The 26,214-nt window shown below is 37.9% G+C and overlaps 1 protein-coding gene across 1 annotated transcript in view; it reads left to right on the top strand.

Moving 5' to 3' along the window:
- Atg18a (Autophagy-related 18a) overlaps positions 1 to 13,173 on the top strand; it is a gene marked incomplete in the record, with an annotated part of 93,234 nt that extends 80,061 nt beyond the window's left edge. The window contains 1 exon segment of the mRNA XM_081731816.1: positions 11,856 to 13,173. Within this exon segment, the coding sequence (XP_081587942.1) occupies positions 11,856 to 11,965 (110 nt within the window).
- Between the last annotated feature and the right edge of the window lie 13,041 nt (positions 13,174 to 26,214).

Consider the following 26,214-nt stretch of genomic DNA (forward strand, 5'->3'; position numbering starts at 1 on the left):
CTCATGTGTATAAAAGTTAGTAACAGAGGCAATAGAAATAAAGTTCAATGTCGAAAGTGTGAATGAACGGGGTGGGTTTGAAATTTTAGTGATGTTCGAAACGCGCATTATTATTATTGTGATGTCAATTTTAAAATTGAATGGTTTTAATAGTATTATTTTTAAAAATTTTATTCTGATTATATATGAAAACTACGTGAAATGTATTCAGTGTTACGTTTTCCACGTGAAAATTAGGCAACTAATCAGTAAATTGTAACAGATACAATCTGATACATTAGTAAAAGAGCGTTCCATGTCAGTTTGAAAAAAAAATAAATCCTTGAGTTTTACATCCGACGGTTATGTCGGGTAGGCTAAACAAGACGGCGATATTGAGAAATGAATTAAATGGTGGAATGAAGGAAGTGGGAGGAAACGTGAGAACCCCGAGGAAACCCACGCACACAGTGTTTATCCACCACAAAGTTCACTTGGAGATCGAACCAGGGGCCCCATTTACCAGAGTTGAACGCTCTACCACTGAGCCACCGCGGCCTGATGTCAGTTTCATAGATTGTATAATTATCATTCAGAAACACACGCATAAATTTTGTTCTACTTAACTAACTTAATTTGTTTTCTTTTCTTTTAAAAATCTGTAAATCGGAAAGCTTTAGACAAAAACTAAGTTACGGGGTTAGAACTAAGAACTTCTCTAATTAGGTCGCCAGTCCCTCCTTTTTTCCCACTGTGGAAAGATAGTTTATTTTCATTCAAAAATGCTGCATTTTCAGAAGGATCACTTTCCAGAATTTTCTAGGAAGGATCCCCGTGTTAAAGTCTGGGGAGTTTTCCGTATGCTGAGATCCGCGGTTGTAAATTGTAAATTAGAGCACCCCCTCTGATTTTCAAAACTCGGCGCTCCTGATTTCGGCGACCAGTCTTGTTGCCTTTGGTTTCACAAGTGCTTTCGTAATTTATTCCACTTAGTGCTTTTTCAGACAGAGCATTACAATCAGTAATAAGTTAGTGCTCACTACACATACTTACTCACAACTTATCGGTATCAATATAAAAATAATCAAGGTGTTACTACGAGTATTTACACACGTTTCATATAATTTAGTGTTGCACTTCACTCCTCTTCTTTCATTTGGAACGAAGAACGGGGTCGCGGTGGCTCAGTGGTAGAGCGTTCACCTCTGGCGCGTGGGGTCCTAGGTTCGATCCCAACTCGCGTCAGGTGGACTTTGTGGTGGACAAACGCCGTATGTGTGTGTTTTCTCGGGGTTCTCCCGTTTCCTCCCACTTTATTCATAGCACCATTTCATTCATTTCTCATTATCACCGTCTCCTTTAGCCTAGCCGGCATAACCGTGGGACGTTAAACTGATTCATTTTTATTTTATTTCGAACTTAGAACGAAATGTGTTCGAGTCATATTATATCACAACTAAATATCCAACGTTAAATTTGGTCGAAGGTAATCCGGACAAGATTTGGGAATAACTTAATTTAAAAGCAAGAAATTCTGTGACAAAATTTTTCAGATTTGTGCTTTAGTACATTTGTACCGCTAACTTGTGAGTTACTGAGTACCTCTAAGTTATGATTACCTACTTATTGCTAACTTCAGTATTTTCTTTGAAAAAGAAAAAAAGAACTAAGTTAAATAAAATGTAAAAATATTTGTAAAGCCGAAACTCTTCATTAATGCCTAGCTATCAGAGGCATCAGGATTGGTTACCGAAATAACCCTAGGATTATAAAAATTCGATTTTAAAAAAAAATGAGATATTTCAGTGTAACGTTCCATGATTACGCTCTTTAGGCTAAGGAATACGATGATTAAGACAAGTGAATGATGATGGAAAGTTTGGTGAAATGAGAATGTGGGAGGAAACGGGAGTATCGCTAGAAAAAGCACGGACACGATGTTGTCCACTACAAACGTACTTAGTCGGGGATCGATCCAGGGATCACGCCCCAGAGGTAAGCACACTATAACTGAGCCATCGTGCCCAAACTGATTAAGATTTCCGGAGCACAAAGTAAGTGATTGTTAATTAAATTAACTAACAATTTTACAATGCATTGTATTATAAATTGAATAGGCGTTTAGATATAACTACTTCATTGTGAAGAATCATCTGTTACGTGCTTTAGTATTATTTATTGACAACCTTAGAAACTGTTCTACAGTGCTTCGCACACATTACGTGTGAATTGGAAGTCTGATTTATGGTGATGCGATATTCACAGGATGATTCTGATTCTGATTGAATGGCTTCATTACGGATATTAAATGTTGGGATAAAGTTCAATGTCCCATAATTATGTATCTGTTGATTAGTAAAATTCCAGGTACAGCTATTAGACCCATTTTCCACTGGAAACATTTACAATGCATGATTGAAAGCTGGTCAGGGAATTTCTACCTCTTTCATTAGCCATCGTATTGTTAAAAATGGCAGAAGTAAGGAAACGCCTGAGAAGATTGGCTAGGATGGCCAACGGTGGGTTTCAAACCCGGGATCTCTTATTTATAAAACGAGAATCCTTAAGAGTCTTCATCCCGGCGAAATTAAAATATCGCTAATTTTACAGTAATTATGTGATATCTTCAAATAGATAAAAGATAATCAAAATGTGGAACAAGAGCGCCCTAGACAATATTATTTTACATGAGAAACCGATATCACGACTCACTTATCTGCTTTCGATTTCGAGCCATTTTGAAAATCGGCATTTATTTTCGCGCTTCTAAACAGCTGAAAACGGAAAGCCACTAGGTCACTTGTGATAACGGTACCTCACGCAAAATAATATTGTCTAGGGCGCTCTTGTTCCATATTTCAATTATCTTTTATCTATTTGAAGATATCACATAATTACTGTAAAATTAGCGGTATTTTAATTTCGCCGGGATGAAGACTTAAACGTTTTAGACTTCCTCCCAATATGTTCTATAAACTAGAAATTATATGTACAGGTGAATAGAGATGAAAAAAGTGATGGGATTATAAGAGAATAAGCGGGATAGAATCCACGTAGTCTTGTCCACTGAAGTCCAGTCGGATATTGAACTGTCTCTCCCATAGCAAGGCCAAGTGTTGAACTAATGAACTAATAGTAAGAAAGAAAATTAATATAAACTAGGGTACAGAGGCCTGTACCCTATATTATCTTAGTTCGTGATATCACATTCTGATATTATTGTTAAATTTTCTGGTGATATAATAGGACAACTGTGAATTGTATGTTCTTAGTCTTTTTTTATTGTTCTCAAGTGACAAAAAATAATTACAACAAAAACGTGTGCTTTAAAAATCAGTGACACATTTTCCCTATATTTGTGTCAAAGCTTTTTTTTTTTTTTAAGTGTAAGTCAATACTTCATATATTTTAAGGTAAAATATTTTAATTTTGATACTTTTATTATAGTTATTAAGTTAAAAAGCATGATTCTTTTCTTTTCTTTTGTTTTGTTTTCCTATTATGTGTGTGGTATGTCGAATATTACTACGTATTGTAGTTTGTTTGTTTGTGCATGTTTTCGGAATGTACATTACATTACAGTACAGCTTGTTTAGAAAGATTACGTACAAAATGAAAGCAGTGATACATCTAAATCAAATAAGTAATAATAAAGTCCTGATAAATATAGGTTGAGAAATACGTCCTTTCAGAACCATAAGCTGTACCCGTCAGAGCACAAATAAGTTAATATGAAAGCATTCTAGTTTTGAAACTAAAGAACTAGTCTGAGCGTCTTGAGTTGAATACAGAAACAGTATTTATTTAAAGATAGCAATTTTCGCATTTTTAATACTCGATTTTTACACGTGAAAAGTGTAGCACTTACTTTGTTAATTGTCTCTTTAAGATGTATCATGAACAGTTTCAGCCATTCATTCTGGATGAATCACTCTTTCACCAGGATAAGTCACATGAAGTTCAAATCAGTTTGTGAATATATCTTTCACTTTGAATCCTTGCACCAAAAGTGGAAGATGTATTCATAAAGTGAATCGATCTTCATGTGAGCGGCTTATTGTAGTGACAAAGGCCATGTCGTAAGGTTAAAACCGTTCACGAACACTCTTAAAGACACAATTAATGAAGTAAGCGCTACATTTATCACCTGTAAAAATTAGGGTATACTCCCTCTGAATATTTATGTTTCAGAATCCTGCGGTATCCGGTATTAGAATCATGCTAATGGGTCTTACGAGATTGTATTGTATGTTTGCCCGTCCGTTACTTCATACAATAACTTCATCAAAAAGAAGTTTTTGAATTCTGTTCTATGTAATAGTCAACAAGAGTGGTTATCTCGATGCGTTCGTTAATAGAGTTAAACCGTTGACGTTTTCACGGGTATTTATGACTTTAACTGTGGCTATCCATATCCCATGCATGGAAGTACAGTATTCGGCAAAACAAGCAGTACTGAATTTCGCGTACGATGCGATGTGATATGGGCTGTGAGCGCCACACATGTACTCAGTTGTGTGTGGACTAACGTAGTGTGCGGTTGGCACGAAGATAATGCTAACAGAGGAGGAGGTTGCACTATTTTCGTTCATACGATGTGGGCAGCGTCTCACTGCGGGAGATGAGCGCGCATGTCTACTGTATTGCTCTGAAGTGTTAGCTATGGCATATGAAGATGATTTCATCAGCAACAAATGGTTCGGTGATGAAAACCATGTGTACCTTGATCGCTACATCAATCGACAGTTGATTATTAATCAATTGTTCATGATTTGCACGGTTTTGGACACTCCAAAATCTGTTGTTGTAACAACAGTGGATGCAGCAAGACGGAGCTACTGCCCTCCGGAGCTGTGAGTCACTTGCCTATTTGCTCACGAGAGTTTGGATATTACTTCATTTCCCGTGGAACGGATTTTCCATAGCCTTGTCCTCTCTTGACTTCTCGGCTCCATATATTTACATATAGGGATGCTGAAGGAAGCAATTTTTCGAACAGATAACTCCCTACCACTGTATCGGAGTTAAGAGAGAAGACTCGGACTGTGTTGTCGTTCCAGCAGTTCGTGTTCAATAAGATGTTCGTCAATCTACAGGATCGCTAGATGAAGAATGTGTGCGATATAATGTCAGCATTTTGAACACATGATATACAAGCGCAATTCCTCTTAAATTTATAATATATGTTGAGTAACATTTAGTTGACATCCATTTGACATTTCTTAGGTTTCCTTAAGTTTTATAACAAATAAATAAATAAATGTCAGCGATGTAATTTCAATACTGTTTGTTTTGCCACATACTGTACATGTTGAGGTTAGAATTTTTTATTTATTTATTTATTATTTTTGAGGTTATCATTTTTTTTTTTAAACCTCAAAAATATTTGAGGGACACGAGAGGGCATATTACTGTCTTTACTAGAGTTTATTTAATATATCAGGCTATTTGAAATATATTTTTAGCAGTGACCCATCGTGTTCTAGCAAGTTCTGAAACCTGCCTTTTAACTAGGGCCTGGATATTTTGGTTACCATGTTGTTATAATTTTAGTTTGTTACAGCGCATTTTAGTTGCATTTCTTAGTTTTCGAGTTAAGGGATTATTAGTTTATAGTTCTGAAAGAACGGGTTTCTCCGATCGTAAGTTTTTTCTCTCTGATTTTGATCAAATCTGTGTACGATTAATTTTGTGTCTAACTTTATTAAATGAGCTGTATATGCATGTAAATCTTATGGTGTGAGTCCTTACAAGGGATTAAGGTAAGCGTTGAACACTTTTTAGTTTCCAAAACATCACTGACAATACATAAATAACAAGAAGTAACTGCCATGTTAAGGTGAAACATAGCTGTGCATAAATGACATTTTTAGTACTTTTGCTGTTGTGTCGAAAATACATGTCTTAAAACAAACACAAAACAATAAAGGTTTGCTGCCCATCAAACTTTGATTGCTTGTGCTTCCATACGGTATCAGAGATTGGTAAGTTGACAAAACAATTGTTTTTACATTGGCAAGGCTTATAGGTAAAAAATTAACTCTAGAACGATTTGCAGAATAGATTTTAATTCAAAAGTTACACAATTAATTGTAAGTTAGTTGTTTCTGAAGTATTTAGTTGTATATAACTTTTGTGTGTAGTACTAGCATTTCAGTATGAATTTATTCAGTTCATTTACCAATAGATATTAGATAATTTTACTTTGAATTATAGATGTATTTACTGCAGGCTTGTTCTTAAAATACTATTATGTTGAATGATAGACTGATTTCTTATGACTATTATAGCTAGCAATAAGCAAATATATGAAAATTGTGCCTGTTCTAGAAATGAGTTCAATCTTTGATTTTCTGTGTTTAAATACAGTCAGTATACAGACTCACCCTAAAGAAAGAAGAAGAAAAAAACGTACTTCACGACCCCTTCTTTGCCACTTGTTGGTCTGATCCCTTTTGCGATTTCAGATGCAGTATTTAATTTTCAAATCTTTTATTATTATTTCATATTTATTTCCAGCAAAACGTCTGCAGACTTCTTCCTAATATATGTAACTATGGTTAAAATGTGGGGGCCGCAGTGGTTCAGTGATAGAGAGTTCACCTCTGGTGCATGGGATCCTTGGTTCTATCCCAGCTCGTGTCAAATGACCTTTGTGGTGGACAAACATAGCGTGCATGGGATTTCTCGGAGTCCTCCCATTTCCTCTCACTTTCTTCATTCCACCATTTCATTTATTCCTCATCATCACTGTCTCCTTTAGCCTAGCAGGCATAACTGTGAGACTAAAACTTAAAAGATTTTTTTATAATTGGAATTTCCGTTTTTTACATGGGGAGAAGATGTTAATTGAAAATATTTGAAGTCCTTTCCTCCTTTAGGATACGCATTTGATAAAAGACAATAAGATGCTCCATTAATGGTGTAAGTCTTGAACCACCTACCTCCCTTACGATACATCCTTTATTCAAATTAACAATAAAAAGTCAGGTAGAGGTAGGTACTATGTTCTAATATTCGTTTCAAACAAGTCAGCTGTTTTCCCGTGATACTATCACAAATAACAGACAATGATCGTATCAATGTAGCGAAAACAATAATTATAGAAGTCTCTCTCCCCCCTGTAGAATTTCGGAATTTTGGAAATTCTGGGACATGTGTCCGTTTATTTTTAATTAGCAGGATTCCCGTGTTTCGCACGGGGAGAATACGTTCCACTTTGAACATAAAGGGGTGAATTTGGATTTAAGTGTTACTGTTCATATCAGCGACCCCGAAAACTATGGATTCGACACTAATAACGGTCATTTTCGATATTTTATATTTCCCCCAAGATGCACCGTCTAAGTGAAATGATAAAAACCATCCCGGCCCGAACCTCATCTATGCTGAAAATTTGATCGAGATCGGTCGAGTGGTTCAAGAGTTATTAAGTCACAAACATAATGACTTCATTTTTATGTATATAGAAGAGCTCACGAGATACCCTATTTTTCGGCTTAAATTTTGATCCCCATACTCCTAGGATACGCTCTTGAATCAAAGTGAAATTATAAAGTCCTAGTTCCCGGTAGGGTACACCTACTACATTATAAAATTCATTTCAAACTGTTCAGGCGTTTTCCCGTGATGCGATCACAAACAGCAGACAACCAGAATTTAAGAGATGTTCAAGCACATGTTCCCTTACTTTTAATTTTTTTTTTTTTTTCGTTTTGTGATCCTGACTTGGAAGGTTCGTGAGATACTTTTTTTTTTTAACTGAAATTTGATCCCTCCCCTTAGGATGTGACCTTCAGGTAAAATGGCATTATAAAAACTTGGTTAGAAGTAGATAACTATGTTGCAAAATGAATTTCAATTTGTTCAGCCGTTGTCGCAAATGCGATCACTAATAACAGACAACGTAGCAATCAAGTATGGCGAAAAGATACATAAAATGCTTCCTTCTCCCTCTCAGACGAGAATTTTCAGAAACGCTCGAACACGTATTATTTATTTTTAATGACTTTACAATATTCTTAACTTGATGGGCTCGGAGATAATAAATTTTTCGCATAAATTATGAGCCCTCGCTCCTCCTTCTCCCTTGATAAAAACCCAATTCGAGGTAGTTGATAATTATATTCCGAAATCATTTCAGTCGATTCAGGGGTTTTGCCGTGATTCAGTCACAAACAAGATCAGTTTTACTTGTATATATAAGTTATAAATTTAGTTTATTTCTATCTATCTTGCCCCTCCTTTGCTCGCTTTTCACGCGCCTCGAGGGTAGGAACCACTGGGTTAGAAAGATGGATGTATTAATCCAGAATTTTCTGGTCTACCTAATGAGAAGCTAGTCAGGGTAATTAATGCTGGGAATCGTGAGAGCTTATAATTCTATAGTAGAGCGCTGGATCACGTTTTCGTTCCGACGTTCCTCCTTTTAGGCTCTGCGAAGCACCGACGTTATTGTCCAGTTTTTAAACTTTGTCAATATTTCTGCAGATTATCATTTCAGCTATAAACTATTTTGTGTGCTCAGGCCCGAGCGCAGAAATTTAAAAATCAAGATTGAAGTATCTTATGCAGAAAAAAAAAAAAACTATCTTCGAGTGAGACTAAAAGCAGTGTTAGTACCACACTGCGACCGAGTTTTCTTATTATTACGATGCTATTGGCGCTAGAAGCAGATGGGGTATTGCTTATTGACTTGCAGCGTAATCCGTGCATTCGTTGCTGGTGGCTCAATGTAAGTGGACGCAGCCATATTGTTTAGATCTTTAATTCGTGTTCTCAGTTTTGTGTGTGTGTTTGCTTACACATAACTGAATACGGACAAATAAGAGCGAAGGGGTGCCAAATACCTTAATTGGACCTGTGTATATTGAACCTCTGCCAGGTGAACTTTGTGGTGGACAAACACCGTGCTCGTGGATTTCCTCGGGGTTCTTTCGTTTCCTCCCACTTTCTTCACTCCACTATTTCATTCATTTCTCATCATCACCGTCTCCTGTAGCCTAACCGGCGTAATCGTGGGACGTAAAACAAAGATTTCATTTCATCTTTTTTTCTTTCGTTAATATGGCAGTTTCGCGTATGAAAGATACAGAAAAAAAAAGCTAAAACTGGAATCGAACTGTTAGAAAGCAAATACCTAATACCTTCATAGTGTTCAGAATATATACCGGTATATAATAAAATTACTGAAGTGTGTATTTGTTCGAGAATAAGTTTTACAGCAAAGTTATATGTATTAGTCCGTTGCGTGTAATTATAAAACTAATGAAATAGTAATTCGTAATTCTAATCCTCACCACCTACAACTAAAATTTACTGAGACACTTAAAAATGCAAATTAATGTGTGTTCAGAGTAAGAAATCAGTGTATCATTTTATGTTACAGAGTGTAATGTTTCAGATCATTATTTACACACAAAGCGGAAAAAAAAAAAAGACTGCGACTATGATTATAGCACCACAAACCCCACTTGGCGAGTTAGTCAAAATTATGATACAGTTCTGATTTTCATCATATCCGTAAATCGGACAAATACGTATAGATCTTGATATCCCGTCATGTGTTCTGTAAAAGATATTCTTCATACTGGCTATGATTTAGAACGGTGGTTTTTCAACCTTACGATACTCGGGGACCGACAAGGACAAATTTTGAGGACCGGAAAAGTAATAGACACCACACTCCTCTTTCATGTGTAATTCAAATATTTATCATTAATATTATTTATTATTGAAATAATAAATTAAAAAATTACATTCGCCAACGCTCTTGTCTTCGATGCGAGCGATCCCGGGTTCGATTCTCGGTGGGGGCACTCAATCGAGAAAGTGTAAAAAGCTTTTTCAGGCCAGCCATCCTGAATGAGGTTTTCCTGGGTTTTTCTGATTCACATCAGGCAAATGCCGGGATGGTACCTCACTTATAGGTTCCAGGCCGCTTCCTTCCTTCCCTTTGCCCGGATAGTGTGCCCGCCGAGGGACTTTATCCCTCATACGTGACGGGCTAAATGGCCATAGAAGCCGAAAGCCCAGAAATCTAAATTCTTCATCCTCAAAAATTATATGTTGTACAAATGTAATTTATTCATTCTCAGCAAAATTATTTTTATGGTCTCAGTGCGATATTTGTTGCCAAAAGCATCTCGATTTGTGGATCCAATGTTGAAACTCTTGAAGACGTAGAGTGGCATCAATGTCCAATCTTTTTTGTCTTAATTGCATAGAGAGGAGAAAAATTTGTTTCACATAAATACGTAAATGAAAAAGTCACGAACATTTTTAAAGTATTTCTGCTCATATCGGGATATTCTTTTCTTACATAACCAAAACTGATTTCGTGAATTGTTTTTGAATCTGAGAGTTACGTTAGGAAACATTTTCATGGATGATATTGTATCGTGTCATATGAAAAGCAAACCACTCGCTAATACGGACCGGCATTTGAAAACCACTGATTATTTAGAGAATTTATCTCTAAAGAAATCTGTCTTATCACGGTTCATTGTGTAAAGTATTACAAATCAACCTCTCCGGTTCTGGTGTACTCATTTAAATACATTTCATTGTAAGGTAAGATCTCGTGGGAAAAATTGTTTTGCTAACAATTGCCGCAGTTTAGTATATATATATATATATATATATATATATATATATATATAGAGAGAGAGAGAGAGAGAGAGAAATTTTTAAAGTGATAAAGTGAATGGACGAAGATAAACGGAAAGAGATAGGAATAACGTAATTTTGAATGTGCGTTTTTTTACGCATTAGCAACGGGATTACGTCAAATGAGTACAGATCATCAACTCCTAACTGTAAATGATATATTAAAAATAACCCAAATGACATTAAACATAGTATATAAAAGAATTTTGCTTGTATTGGGTCCTTGTCTACATCACTGGCTTCGCTGAGCTCCCTCGTGGTTAAGCAGCTAGTGTATACGCCTTTAGCGTGGGAGACCCGGGTTCGATTCCCGGCAGGAGCTCGTGGTTGGGATCCCACTTCAGTAGGTCCGCGTCTCATATAGCCTCGCTGCTGAACGGGATGCTAAACTCAAATCAATCACAATCACTGCTTTCGCTGCTCTAAAGATGCTCTACTTCACCACTGACGCACTGGTAGCGCCATCTGTGAAGTTGGTAGTTCATGTATGGATTTGGGGAAGATACTAAATCCCATCCGTAAATTTCTCCACAAATTAATTTCTAGAAATATTTATTCCGAACTACTAATCAATTCCAAGTACTTTGATTCGGAAACTATGTTTACTTCTTTCCTTCTCGGCAATTCGTTATTTAATTATATAAATTGTAAAGAAAAGAGTAGCAGTTTGAAAAATAAAAAAATCTTTCTGAAACATTACACTATATATAATGTGCTATTTAGTGTATACATATTTTTTAGAATTGAAAAATTTGGTATGTACTTTAGTATCTTTTTTTTTTTATTACTAAATAATGTTGAAACATTATAGAATGTATATTCCGTTTGTTTAAAGGGAATCTTAAAAAAAAAATCGAAAACACATTAAACGTTGAATTTAATCTGCTGTTAGCATTGTCAATACATAAGGGCAAAAAGGTTTCAGTGGGGTTCGATAAATCATCTTCAGGCTTCATAATATACAGTTGTTAAATCTTTCTGCTGTCGAAGGTGTAGTTGGTAACAGATTACCTTTTGAGTTTATTTGTAATGGTACTCTTCGAGTGACTTACATTTTGCTGAGAAATTCATTTTAGATAATATAACTTTTTTTTTTTTTATTTTTAAATCGGACTTATGTTAATTTTGCTGTATGTATATTTATTTGAAATGGGTATATTTTTCGTGTTACAATTTTGTTTTCTCTTTTCTTTTCACACACATATCAGACTCTGAGAAGTTTCACGAAATGGCAGCAGCAACAGAATCTCCTCCAAAAGGTGCTCTTCGCCTGGACGACGACAGTGAATTTCCTCCCGTGACACAGAAAACGGAATGAAATTACATTATGACGATTTTTTATGCTTTCTTATGTTGATTCTGGTCAGCGGAAACTGGGCTATGCATTGTCACTTTAAATAAAAAGTTAAAAAAAAAAAAAACAACAGTACATTAAAACAAGGCGCAATTTTTATCTTCCTAGGCAAAAAAAAAAAAAAAAAACGCAAAAAAAAAAGTACAGGAAAACTTCCTTTAAAAAGTGTGCGCGCGTTTAGAAAAAAAAATGTAAACTGCTTACGGTTTGAGACCAGTTAATGTATTATTGTGTGTTTTCCCACCTTGAAACATGCTTTGGAGTCTTGTTAATTGTGGAAAAAAAAAAGAAAGATGTGTGGTAAATTTATGAAGTTTTGGAAGGATGATTAACTAGAATGAATAATCCAGTTACAATATTGTTTACTGGTGTGATTTAAAAAAGATACGTACATCTTGTGAGTGATAAAATGCGCTATGTTAACGGTGTAGTGATTGAAAGAGAAAAAGTTGTTAACCTATAAAAACAACTTGTTTTAACAAAATAGATTATCAACACTTAAATGTGGGTTCACTTTAAGACAGACAATGTATTTTCAAAATAATTAGAAAATAACATTAAAAAAAAAAAGAACATTCTTTTATAAAAGCAAAAACTGCATTGTGCAAAAAACAAATTACTTGTTGTTCTTTGTGCATGTCATGTTTTTAATTGTATTATTATACTATTATAAGTTCATGCAGTTCGCAAAACGTTAAAAAAAATGTACGAAGCGACAGTGTGTTTTAATGCCAAAAACAACAAAAAAAAAAAGTATAGCTATCTTTTTAAACGCATATTTAATACTCTGACATCGTGCACACGTTTTCTCGAAATATCACCGGATGTTCACATTTAGTGATGCTTATGGTTGCTGGATGGATGTTGTTGCAAGTATGTCGTTGGTTAAACAAACATGTTTTTATATAATGGCTTTCAAAGTGAGAATATGTATATTGTATATATATATATATGGAGTGAACCATAGCTGACTCTTCTTGTACTATTTTTTCCTTTCTCGGCAATGTAGCATATTACATTACTGTAATTAATTGTAAAATATATTTTGTGTACATGTCTATGAAAAAAAAAGAAAAAAAAAAGACTCCAAATTTCCTGTATTTGAAATTCAGTTTGTTCATTTGTAATATATTGTAGATAATCATTTTACTTTTTAAAAAAAGATACGCTTATTTTTTTTGTTGTTGTTTTCTGAATTTGAAGTGAAAAAATATTTTATGTGCGACTTACTCTCGCAATGGATTCTCGTATCAAACAGAAAAGAAAAATGGATCAGACAGGCTGAATAGTATGTGATAAGTTTCATATTTATATACCTAAGTGATTAATTTCTCTGAATGCCTGACTTTGCAATCACATCGTGGGAAGCTGTTTTCTTCATGGTTTTTCAGTCTTTGCACTACTCATGTATTCCTTTAATTATTATGCACAATTACAATGTAACCAAAGAATCCTTGCCGTTTTTGACGTCCCATGCGCTTACAGAGAGGAAACGAAATGACGTACGTGCCTGGCAAGCGATCTGGAGTTACTCTAACCATTGACCTTCAGTAATACAGGCACGCTGCACACACACAGTAGCGATAGCTCGTCTACTGTCGAAGAAAAATCGAGGTATCGAAGCAGCCCTTTCGCGCGCGCGCGCGTGTGTGTGTGTGTATGTGTTTGCTTTATGACTTAAAAGTGGGCCTGTCAGTCGCCGCATATGCCAGATATTTGGGGAGAATGCCAGGCATTGGTTCGAGAAATTCTGTTCGGGTGATGTGAGCCTTTCGGATAAACCTCGCAGTGTACGACCACATGTGGTATGACGTGGCCCTAAAAGCATCTATCAAGGTGGACAGTGGTCTAACGTGTGATGAACTTGCATAAAGTTCGCTGAAACAGTCAAGACTGCACCTACATGGGATAGGGTCCATAAAAGTTAAGCGAGGTTCCCCACACATTATCGGCAGCCAACAAGGAACAACGAGAGACAGGCTGTATTTCCTCTCTCTCTCGGCACCTGAACACACCTATCTTTGATGGCTTGCTCACTGATGACGAAGAGTGGATCCCCTATGACACTCCTAAGCTTACCAGACGTTAGCTATTGCCACGTGACCTTTTCACACCTCAGCACCTACGAAAAGTTATGCTTTCTGTATGGTAGAATTCTCGGCAAGTGGTGCATTATGAGCTCCTTCCACCTGGTCAGATCATCACTACTGATCTTCATTCTCAGCAGCTGCAAAGGGTGCACAGTAGATTGTGGCAGAAGGTGCCGGCATTCGTGAATCGCAAGAGCCTCCTGTTCCTGCACGACACTGCCAAGCCCCATGTGGCAAAGCGGACCGGGATACACTGGACAAAACACCATATTCACCGGACCTTGCGCCAACAAATTACAACTATTTCATTTTTTCACCCCCCCCCGCCCCCCGCCCGCGGAGATCCTCTGCAAATGAGGAAGACCTGCTGAAAGCATTTACTGTTGCATCCACAATCGCTGAGTTTTATCACCAGGGTATTGTGCAGCCGAAGGAACCAGAATATTGGCAAAAAGTATTGGATGTTGATGGAGTATACTGCGAAACCTAAAAGTACGTACCGTCCACCGTATCACAGGTCTAAAACGACAAGAATTTTTATGATTACCTTGTATATGTGGTAGTGCTGTTAAAATTCTAATGATACAGTATGCGGTTAATTTTCTTCGGATAATGGATTTTTTGAATAGCTAACTTTCAAATAAATGGGTTCTTCGAATAATTCAATATTTTGAATGGTGGATTCTTCAAATAATGGTTTCTTCGAATATTGAAAAAGAGTATGCGAATAACAGAGAAAATATTCGAATCAAGAATATTCAAATAGTTTGAATAGCATTAATTTGCATCAGGAATACGAATGGCTTCAACAAAGTGGCTCAGTAGTAGTGTTGACCTGATCAAAAGATCCTTGACTCAATCCCGAATCAAATGATGTGGTAGGTACCATAGTGAATTGAATCCAGGGTCAACCGTTCATTACTATTATTATTATTTCAACAATTCCGATAACGCCATACCAAAAAAAAAAAAAAAAAAAAAAAAATGCAGTGGACCCCAGGGTGGATTCGACGTATTTTGTTACGCCAAATCCAAATTTTGAAACTCCTGGACGATTGACTGTTTTATATATATATGGGCAAAAAAAAAAACTTGAGCGATTTTGGAGATGGAGGATACACATGTGTTTCGCCCATAAAACACAATTGACATGGTCAATCGCCCTGGGGTTTCGAAATTTGGATTCGGTGTTTAAAAAAAATCGTATACCCCTTTACGCTCAGGTATACACTGGATAAAATGGCCTTCAATCCTGCTTTATACTGGATAAAGCGGCAAACCATGGTTTAGCCTCTCCCTTGATCATATCGTGGATCCGCCACTGTATATATATATATATATATAAAATAATCTGTGCTATCTGTATCCTCTCTCTCCAAAATCGCTCCAGTTTTACGCCTATAAAAAAAAAAAAAAAAAAAAAAAAAAAAAAAAAAAAAAAAAGTTGACACGGTCTGTCGTCCTGGGGTTTGAAAATTTGGATTCTTTGTAACAAAATATACATTGAATCCATACCATGGGGTCCGCTACATAGAACTTTATTATTATTATTATTGTGTGTGGCTGTGTAATCATTCACTTACAAATGGCTCCTCGTATGTGTACAATATAATCGCCAAAACTAAAATAATAATAATAATTGAATATTCAGAAAGCTTATTGCCTGTAGTTATAAGAAAAACCTTAAGATGCACTAAGGCTTTAGAGCCGAGTTTTCCAATTTGGGTGTCGCGACATTTTGTTGTAATTCAGAATAAATGATAAAAGAACACTAAATTTCCTTTTCGTTCACCGGATTAACTACGTGATCCAGATGTTGATCTACACGATTTTATGCGAGTAACATTCAATGATGGCACTGTCCATCTTGTGTTTCTTTTGTATCCTTGAGTCTTGATACCCCAGGAAGACGGAAGAGTACGATCCAAAACACACGTAAGTATTTTACTACGTGAAACTGACATATTTCATGGAAAATTGTGAAATAGACAAAATTTGTCGTCAAAAATAGATGAAAAGCAAACAGCCAAATGATGTGTTTGAAACTTTAAGAGATACAAAAATGAAATCTTCGAGTTCCATGGTTATGCCGGTTAGCCTATGGTGATGATGAGAAATGAGTGAAATGATGGAATGAGAAAAGTAGGAGGAACTTCGAGGAAACCCGCGCACACGGCAATTGTTCACCACAAAGTTCACTTGGCGCGAGCTGGGATCGAACCAGGCACCCGAAACACCAGAGGTGAACGCTCTACCACTGAGCCACCGCGGGCCCTACTTCAAGAGATACAGAACAAGAATTTAATATATGATAACCGCACCAGTTAAGAAGTTGAAGTTACGAATTTATTTGTAGACGTATAAATAAAGCAAATAAGCTAATGATACAGGCATAGTTGTTGGAATATCTTGTAACATATTATTGCACTTCAAAATTCAAATATGTGTTATAAGTGTAAAATATATAAATATTTTTATCCGCAGGTGGAAACAGTAGTAAATAACCGCAAAGGTTCAGTAAACGACTGCATTATAACTAATAAATAATCGTTAGCAAATTTAAGAGAAAAATAAATAGATAAACATGACGAAAGACAAAATGAAACAAGGTATCAGGGTTACTTTCTGTGCTTTAGCATTTCGTGAAACATCCTAATCGAATCTAAACAGTCCTTATGTGCAAGAAAGAACTAATGCTCATATCACTGGTAAAAGTTCTCAGACTTTGATATATTTCAATTGCAATTTTATACTAATCAGGATGCTGAATCCAATGGAATTGTTTTGAAACCTGTCCGTTTGTAGGGCAAAAGAAAAATTACCACAAAGTTGGATACGAGGGAGGATCAGAAACTAAGGTCTGTTTTAGAGGAATGAGGAGTGTGCAGTAATTTCAGTACATGAAGTTGCAGAGTTTCAGCTATCCATTACCTGCGGCACTAGTTGTAGGTAAACACAAATGGCGACTCGTTTGGAAAACTAGTTTCGCGAAGTCCGATTAGTTACTCAATTTCTGTAGGCGAAACGTAACCGTGGCTGAGATTCACTGGCAGCTGGTAGAGGTTTACGGAGATACTATAATGTCTCGTCAACATGTTGCAGAATGGTGTCCAAAGTTTGCGCCTGGTAGAGGAAACATAATTGACGAGGAGCGCAGTGGCTGAGTCAGCACGGCATGTTTCGCTGGGACATCGATTACTCTCCTTACAGCCCGGACCTCGCTCCAAGCGACTTTCACCTGTTTCCACACTTGAAGGAACACTTAGGAGGCCGTCGCTTCGCTTCAGGCAAGAAGGAGAAACGTAGTAACAACGTGGCTGAACATGAAAAGACTGTTTTTTTACAAGGAGGGAATCTTCAAACTCATCACGCGATGCGAGAAGTGCCTCAACCGGTATGGAGACTATGTCGAAAAATAACCTAATGTATGTAGCTACTATCTGTTAGCTGTATTGTTTGTATGAAATACATACGTTTCACTGCAGAGTTTGCAAACTTACTTTCTGATCACCCTTTGTATTTATATTTATTTGTATCAATTTTGAGGATCTCATGGACGAATATTGTGAGGTGCTAGGTGGCCAGAGCCGAAGCTACTGTTTACCTAACAACACCAACACAATATTAAGTAAAAAATGTTGAAAGGAGAGTGGCTGGGAATATTTAATTAACTGTACTATTTGCATAGAATGCAAAATAACAAAAATATGTGAAAGTTATTAATTCCCTCTTGGAGATCAGGTTCTCTCCTGTAAGGGCTGCCACTCCATTATGAAGTCGGTAGAGCAAAAATTATTTTTTCTGTCGAACAGCAGATCTCAGGGCAATCTGCATAACAACCATGCTCAAGGATGCTATAATAGTGAGTCAATTTTAAGTTTCAAATAGGTTAAAAAAAAAATCTATGCTTTAAATTTTTACAGGTAGCAGCCTGTATTTGATCTCACTATTTCATGGCTGTTATTTTGTTCTTTTGGGCAGGATTCTCTCTGAGCCCCATACAGAGAGATGGTCAACATACAAAATCAAGGGGAAAATGTCTCCTTGAATCACACTCCTGAAACAAAGATATCATTAGTGCAGGTACTCACCCTACAGCAATTGAATAAACAGTTGTTCTGGTATGAGCTGACAGATTTATTTCCCATAGAGGAATCAGGAACATTCAACATGGTAGATACGAGGATATCACACTTTACACTCTAACTATTTATCACCTTTGTAGTGCACTATCACATAAACTCGTTACTTAGATATTTTGATATACTTGATAATTTATCACACTAAAAAAAAAATACAATGAATGAGAAAGAACGTAGATTGAATTGAAACTTGAAAGGTCTGCCTGACCTTTAGTAAAAAAAAAAAAAAAAACTTTTTTTAGAAATATTTACAGAATTATTTATCTCCTCATATTTTTTAATGTTTCTCGTCTCTAACTGTTTTAGAGGAGAGATGTATTTTCACTGTTGAAGAAACATATTCACTATAGATTGTGAATTAACAAACACAGATTTATGATACACAACGATCATAATTTTTATATGCTGAAGCACAGTTCAAACTTCACTTGACGTTCACAAGTATTGAAATTGATTGAACACAGTGTCCTCCTAGATATGCATTCCACTATATGAAAATGTTCTGGTAGAAAATATGTTATGCTGAATTTCAAGCATTCAATAACAGAAAGTTTATTATCTCCAAATTAAAAGCAAGCAAATTAATTACTTGCAGCCTTGTGCTTAAATGTCCAAGGACAGGCACGGTGTAAATGGCTTTACCGGCCTTGGTTATATATCTCTACTTGAGATATGTAGGATATAATTTTCTCCCATATTTGGCGAAATGGGTTGTCCCATATTAACAATGGGTTTGCGAATGAGCTTCAAATTATGTGAGCTCTACTGAGTGACTGTAGCACTCAGAGCAATGGACGAATATTAAATTAATAACTTCAAAATTTAAACTTCCATTGTCACTGAAATTGATAAGCACAACTGACGTATCACTTAAAATATGTGTAAGTAACACACTGTTTGTCACTGGACTATTTCATGTTTTTAAGAAATTTTGTACAACTCACTCGCGATACAGTTGTTCACAGGACAAATCCCGGGGAACCGAAACAATTGTTCTCACCGTGTCCTGGGTCTCGAACTATGTACGGGAAGTCAGGTGACTTCCTACTACCCCACAAAACTATCTCTTGTTACTTCACGAGTCTAGCTTCATCTACTTCGTTCTCCAAGGAAAACGGGTATATGTTTCTGGCAAAACACAGGAAACGAAGAAACTCGCTTCTTCCAGCACCCTCTGACAAAGGGTTCATGCCTTGCGGCGAATATTGCGGGTGGTCTCCTGTGTCAATGCCTTTCTTCAGCTACCATCCGTAGCCAAACTTCACCTTTCTTGGCCGATACGTGCTGCCCCTCCTCCTGATAGCGGACAACACGGAAGCTTTTGGTTACAGCAGAAACTATGACAGATTTCCGCCTACTTTTGTTTTCCTTTGCTAGTTACATGTAAATAAACTACAGAAACATATGATGTTATACATTAAAATAAAGTTAAACATACAAAGAATACATATTTATACAATTTATTAACTGTCATCTCTCTCAGAAGCAGCATTATACCCAATTTCTGTGGCCGTCGTTCAAACCGTCTGCTAACTAATGCAGCCATGCTTGCTTGGAGAGAGATTGAAGGAAACATCTTTGTTAATTATTTCTTTTTCACAAATACAAGATCTAAGTGTCTTGTTCGATAAGGGAAACACGTTGTTAAAAATAAACAGAATTTTATACGGTCTTTCCAAGAACGTGTCTAGCTTAGTACGTAAATATTAATAATAAACACAGAAAATAAGTCAAATTAAAGTATACTATTTCAAATTGGTGTTGCATGGTGGGAACCAAGCAAGAGGCTCGCTAGCCAGGTTACTGGTTTTTGGTGAACAAGGGGGGAGGAAGAGACGCTGACACTCGGGACATAGGAACTCACACCTATAGAAACCAAAATTTTCACATGTAGAAGTGAAAAAGTTTATGGCATTTTAAACAATACGAACTCCGTGTTCCAACACACTGTATCTAACCCAGTGTAGATTCACCAAAGGAAGTCTATAGGCTCTTCCTGTGTATACAATACTTATTTTGTTTCTATTCTGGGTATTTCTTTCCGTGGCGAGTTGAGATAGACCTCCCATCCTGTAGTATAGGCGACAGAAAGTCGGGAAAGAAAAAAAACTTTTCTCAGCTCTAGCTCTCTTCCAAGCGTTCAGAAAAATCTATATGATTCTTATAGAATCTGATCATTTCTTATTTAATTAATCTTCATCTCTGCTTTTAATTCATTATCTTCCATCATCCCCTGTTAGTTATGCGTTATGCAACAATGCAGTAATTATATGCAACCCATTAATACGCTCTATATAAGGCCTATAAATATCATAAACACAATGAAATAAATACAATATAATAGAATATTGTATTAATATTTACGTACTATGCTATGGTGTTTCACACTTCATTACTAATAATATCAAATAAATATGCACTGAATATGCTAAAGTTAAGCAAATAATTATTCCACAAAATTAACATATTTACATATCAATATGCTAATGTGCCCTTCATCTGCATTTCGATATGCAGATGATGTAGAAGGGCATCGGCCCTCTACATAAATTTCCCCCCTATGATTCTAGGTGCTGTACTTTCTAGTACAGGACGTAGATCATATGGAGGGCACATTTTTGTTCCTGAAATATTAGAGTTACACAATACATCACAGGTTAAAATAAAAAAAAAATCAATGTTAAACACACAATAAACATAATAATGGCAAATCAATAATCAAAAGCTAAATAAGAGAATTCAGTGTTCCCTGAATTCCATGGACATAAATGACATAAGTTCCCAATACATACACTTACACTAATACACTGAAATATACACTACACTAACACTATATACACTAGTTGTCACTTCCGGTATTTGATGCATCTATGTGTGATCTGTGTCTTCTCTATTGACCAGTACCACTTTGATCCTTCTCTTCTCTAGCGATGTATGGTTTCAATAGAAACGCATTCCTTGTCATCTTTGCTTCTTTAGTCGCTGGATCCCCTAGTGTGTACATGTTACGACCAGTGGCGGCGACAATCTGCCATGGTCCTGAGTACAAGAGCAAGAGCTTCTTCGATACACCTGCCAGAGCATCCGACTTGGGGAAAACTCTAGTTAGTACAAGATCACCCACTTTGTACTCTACAGTACGGTGTGACTTGTCAAAGTTGCGTTTCCGTGCAGCAGCATTCCTTTTATGGTTCTTTCTAGCAATTTCTACATAGTACTGCACGTCATGGCGCTTATCCACTTCTGGGATGTCAAACAGCCTGGCTATGTCTCTTGACATAGATTGCCCAAAGTGACACTCAAAGGCTGACACGCCAGTGGTCAGGTGTTTGGCAGAATTTAAGCACTTCTCTATCTTTACCAAGTATTTGGGCCACAATCTTTGGTTATCATGGCACAATTTACGTAGCAAACGTACTGTAGCCTTGACAGCTACTTCTGCCATTTCTCCTTGCGGATAATATGGCGTCGAAGTGATGTGCCTGATACCAAGATCTGCTAATTCTGTTTTCCAGCGGTTAGACTGGAAAGGTGACCCTCTGTCTGTTAAGACTAGTTCCACACTAGGGTTAACTTTCAGATACTCCTTGAGTTTCCTTATGGCAGTGGTAGTGTTTGCCTTTCTGCATGCGTACAATCCTATTAGTTTGGAGAAAGCATCATAAAATACTAATACGTAATGGACTCCCCCAATTCCCTTGGTTAGAGGCCCTAACCAGTCAGCACAGACCAAATAGCCTGGCTTCTCAACTACGACGGGATTCAGTGGTCCCGGACGATAACATTGGGGGGGGTTGCTTTTCTGGCATAGTTCGCAGGAAGCACAAAAACGCCTCACACTTGCCCTCATCTTTGGCCATACGAAAAATTCTGATAGAAGTGGTAGTAGTTTACTGGCCGACATGTGCCCTCGATCTGAATGGTAATAATCGAGCAGTGGAACTACTAACACTTCTGGGATGCAAATTCGGACTCCTTCCCGGTCACGCTTGCATAAGCGCCCGTTCAATACTTCAAAACGGTGACAAGCACCATTCACCTTTGGTGAGTCCGTCTTCTCATCGACATCTTTCTTGATCTTGCCATAGACAGGATCTGAAGACTGCATCTCCGGTAGTATGGCTATCATCTTCCTCAACTCACATGGGATTTCCGTCAGGATGGACATCAGCGACTCCTGGAGGATAGGCTTCCGTGCAACACTGAGGTCTTCTTCTGTGTGAGGAGGGTACCTGGAGTGATAATCACTCAGATTCTCATTGGACTTGACAAACTGGAACTCGAAATTGAAATTTGAGAGCAACATCGCCCACCGGGTGATGCGCTGGTTTGTTAGTCTACAATAGAGAATAAACTTAAGAGCAAGGTGGTCACTGCGTACTATGAATTTAGTACCAACTAAGTACTGTTTAAACTTAACAACGCCATCTATGAGTCCATAAAATTCCTTCTCCGTTATTGAATAGTTGCGTTGTGCGGCATTGAACACACGTGACGTAAAAGCAATGACACGAATGTCATCATTGTCATCACGCTGGTACAATAGAGAAGAACACGCAATATCACATGCATCACATTCGAGAATCAATTGCTTGTCAGGCAGGACGGTTTTCAGAACTACTTCCTCCTGGAAGATCTGCTTAATCCTGTCCATCGCTGCCTGGTGTACTGGCTCCCATTTGAACTTGACATTCTTCTTTAGCAGTTGGAACAACGGATGGAGAACTTCCGAGTACTTCCTACTAAAGCAACGATAGTACTGGCAGTAGCCAATGAAGGAACGCAGTTCCTTCACGTTCCGTGGTGTCCTAAAATCTAACACCGCCTTCACTTTCGCCGGATCTTTGCCGATACCGGATTGCGAAAGATGGAAACCAAGTATGTTCAGTGATTTTCTCGCAAAATTGCACTTTTTCAGCCTGAGAGTTAGGCCGCCCGCAGTGAGTAAACCCAACACTCTGTCGAGGTGTACCAAGTGATCTTCGAAGCTCCTGTCGGCTAAAATTAAATCATCAACATAAGCGCCGCAGTACTCTCTAGCTTCTGATCCAATGAGCATATCTAATGCTCTTACGCAAGAAGCAAGGCTCTGTTTTGTCCCAAACGGAAGTTTTTGAAAAACATATGAAATGCCTTCATGTAGGAACCCAAGATATTTCTGGTCACTTTCTTTCACTTTAATTTGTAAAAACATCTCGGTTGCATCCACGCAACTGAACCAAGAGTTGTCGCAAATATCTTGGAGAACAGATAGGGGTGGCATGGGTCTGTCGGAGAGATCCCCTGAAATTTTGGCCAGAGCTCTTCCATCTATACAAACTCGAATGCGTCCGTCGCTCTTTGGCGTCACTACCAGTGGGTTTATAAAAGCGGTAGGCATCTTCTTGATCACACCCCAGGCCTCCCAACGCGAAATTTCATTCGATACCAAATTCCTGAATTTCTTTGGGTAAGGATACAATTTAGTTTTTATGGGACGTTCGTCCGTTACTCCAACCTCGTGCTCGTAGTTAGCTATGCAACCTGGCTTGATATCAAAAAGCGCCTGGTGCTTTAAAAGAACAGCTTTCAAACTCTCTCTTTGTGAGGCTGAGAGATCTGAGTAGTTCGCAACAAAATCTTCTATATCTGAATGGGAGGCACGTGTGTTCACTTTAAGCCACTCTTCTGGTGGGAATACATGAACTGCCATTTCTTGGGCACTTGGGAATCTACCATCATCCAAGTTCGGGGCACGAGCAGCCTTTTCTCTGCAGGTCTTATGCTCATTCTGTGCGCTAACCCGTATGGCCTTCCGTCCTTCATCTGACGGGGAAAAATTACACTCAAAATTATCTAACTCCTCAATGAAACTATATGGTTTCTCGCACTCACCATTCAATTCTAAACATCGAACTACTAAATCCTCAGTCTCGCAATCTACAGATCTAAATTTGACTTCTACATCATGAGGATGTTTGAGATGTAGAAGGCCAGTATCATAATCTAACACGGCACGAGATTCTGTAAAGAAGTTGGAACCTAAAATCAAAGATCTGTTCAGACCTGATATAATGATGCCTAATGTATGAAATTCCTTCCCATGTATCTGAATGACTAACAGCGTCTGGCCTATGATCGTCGCTGATTTACTTCCGAAAGCAGACGTAACCCGTATATTCTTAGCACTCAAAAATGCGGGTGTGGGGTGGCTATTTGAGACGGAGTCCCAAATTTCTTTCGATATAGCTGAGCAAGTCGCTCCTGTATCTAATAAAGAATTAACTTCCTTTCCAAATAAAAGTACATTAATCTCTGGTAGTGAGATGATGTTATTACTGGGTAGTTCTTCGTTACTTGAATCAAATAAGTTCTTAAAAATGCCATTGGCCTCTTCATATACAGCCCTATCTAAATCGATGTGTTCTCCTGTCCTACTTAACAAGGTTAACTTATTTTTGAACCTGCCTTCACTGAAATGCTTCTTTGCTATTATTACTGAACAAATATTACAGTTTTCTTCTTCTTTTTCTACTACATTTTCAAAAATCTCACTGCGGTTTCACATGATTCTTCGTGTAAATGAATATTTTCTACATTTTCTTCTAAATTACGCACATACTTGGAATTTTTATTTGTCAACTCAGATGTACTCGTGTTCTCCATTGTCATCCTAACGTTGTCCCAAGTACATGCGGACAATCCTCATTCTCTGGGAGCAGAAGAAGAGGATTGGTTGCTCCTGGTCATGTTTTGGTTCTGGCTGGTAGGAGGAGGCGCCCGGTCATAGTGCTCCAGCAGTTGGATCTCCTCGTCCGCATGACGGAAGGAATTTCCCTGAGGTCTATCCGTGTGGCGCGTTCCTCCCCTCCTACCGCGGGCTCCACGAATGTTGTTGTTGTTGTGAGAGGAGTGGGAGTTCCCCCCACGTGACCAGCCAGACGACCCACTTCCACTGCTCTGATGACGAGGTGGGGATCGCTGGTGGTTGTTATTATTATTCGTGTTTTGATGTCTCTTTCTCTGGTAAGGACGCTGGTTTTCTCTCGATCTATTTTGCTTACGAGCAGCGTGCTTCCCACTGCGGCCAGAGGGGTTATTGTCCTCGTTTTCCACGCTCACTTGGAGCATGTTGACCCCTTTCCTCTGGTTACCCTGGAAGAACTGGTCGCGATTCGTCATCGACGACTGCAGTTCCTGTACAAGATTTAACAACTCTGCGATTGTTTTCGGGCGAGAAGAGACTATCGCCCTAAACAGCCAGTTAGGGAAATGACGCGGAAGTACCTTCAATAATGTAGCGTCAGACATCCTTGGCTCTAGTATACTGTTTTTATGTAATAGATCTAGCAGATATTCTGCGGGGGATTTGTGTATACGGTTGTCGAAGTGGGAGGTGAGAATCGTTGCCCTTAGGTTTGCCAGCCGCTCTTCACTAAGGTAGCACTGTTTAAAGTTATGCACAAAATCATCGTATGTGTGGATCTTGTTCCGGTTAACTTGAAACCATTGGTAGCAAGTATTCCGGATCGCTCGCGGTATGAAGCTGAGCCTCATCTCGTCCGGTACTCCAGTGACCTCAAAGTACCGGTCGAGATCTTGGAGGAAGTTGTATGTTTCGGTCTCAGATTCGTTCCCAGAATACACAGGTAAGGTTACATCCCTGTGTATTAGTCCAAAAGCCGTTGCGAGGTGTTGTCTCGTCTCATGATTACATGAGCGAGACGTCGACGGAACAGGTTCTGTCTCGCGGGAAGTAGCGAGGTTCCCAGGTTGAGAACCAGGCAGATCGCGACTCGAGACATTGTTCGGAGATGGTGGTCTTTCATGCGTGCCGGAGACAGAGATGTTAGCGAGTCTCCCCTCTATAACCTCACTGGTCTCCTTCTGAATGGAGCTCTTCCACTCCTCCATTTTCTTCTCGAGCTGTGCACACACGTCATGAACGGTCTCTTGCATCTGTTGGATGCTGCCGTTACATTCCGACCTGATCTCATCGAGT

This window comes from Thermobia domestica, chromosome 11 (genome assembly GCF_964235325.1).
Source record: "Thermobia domestica chromosome 11, izTheDome1.hap1.1, whole genome shotgun sequence".
Lineage (NCBI taxonomy): Eukaryota > Metazoa > Arthropoda > Insecta > Zygentoma > Lepismatidae > Thermobia > Thermobia domestica.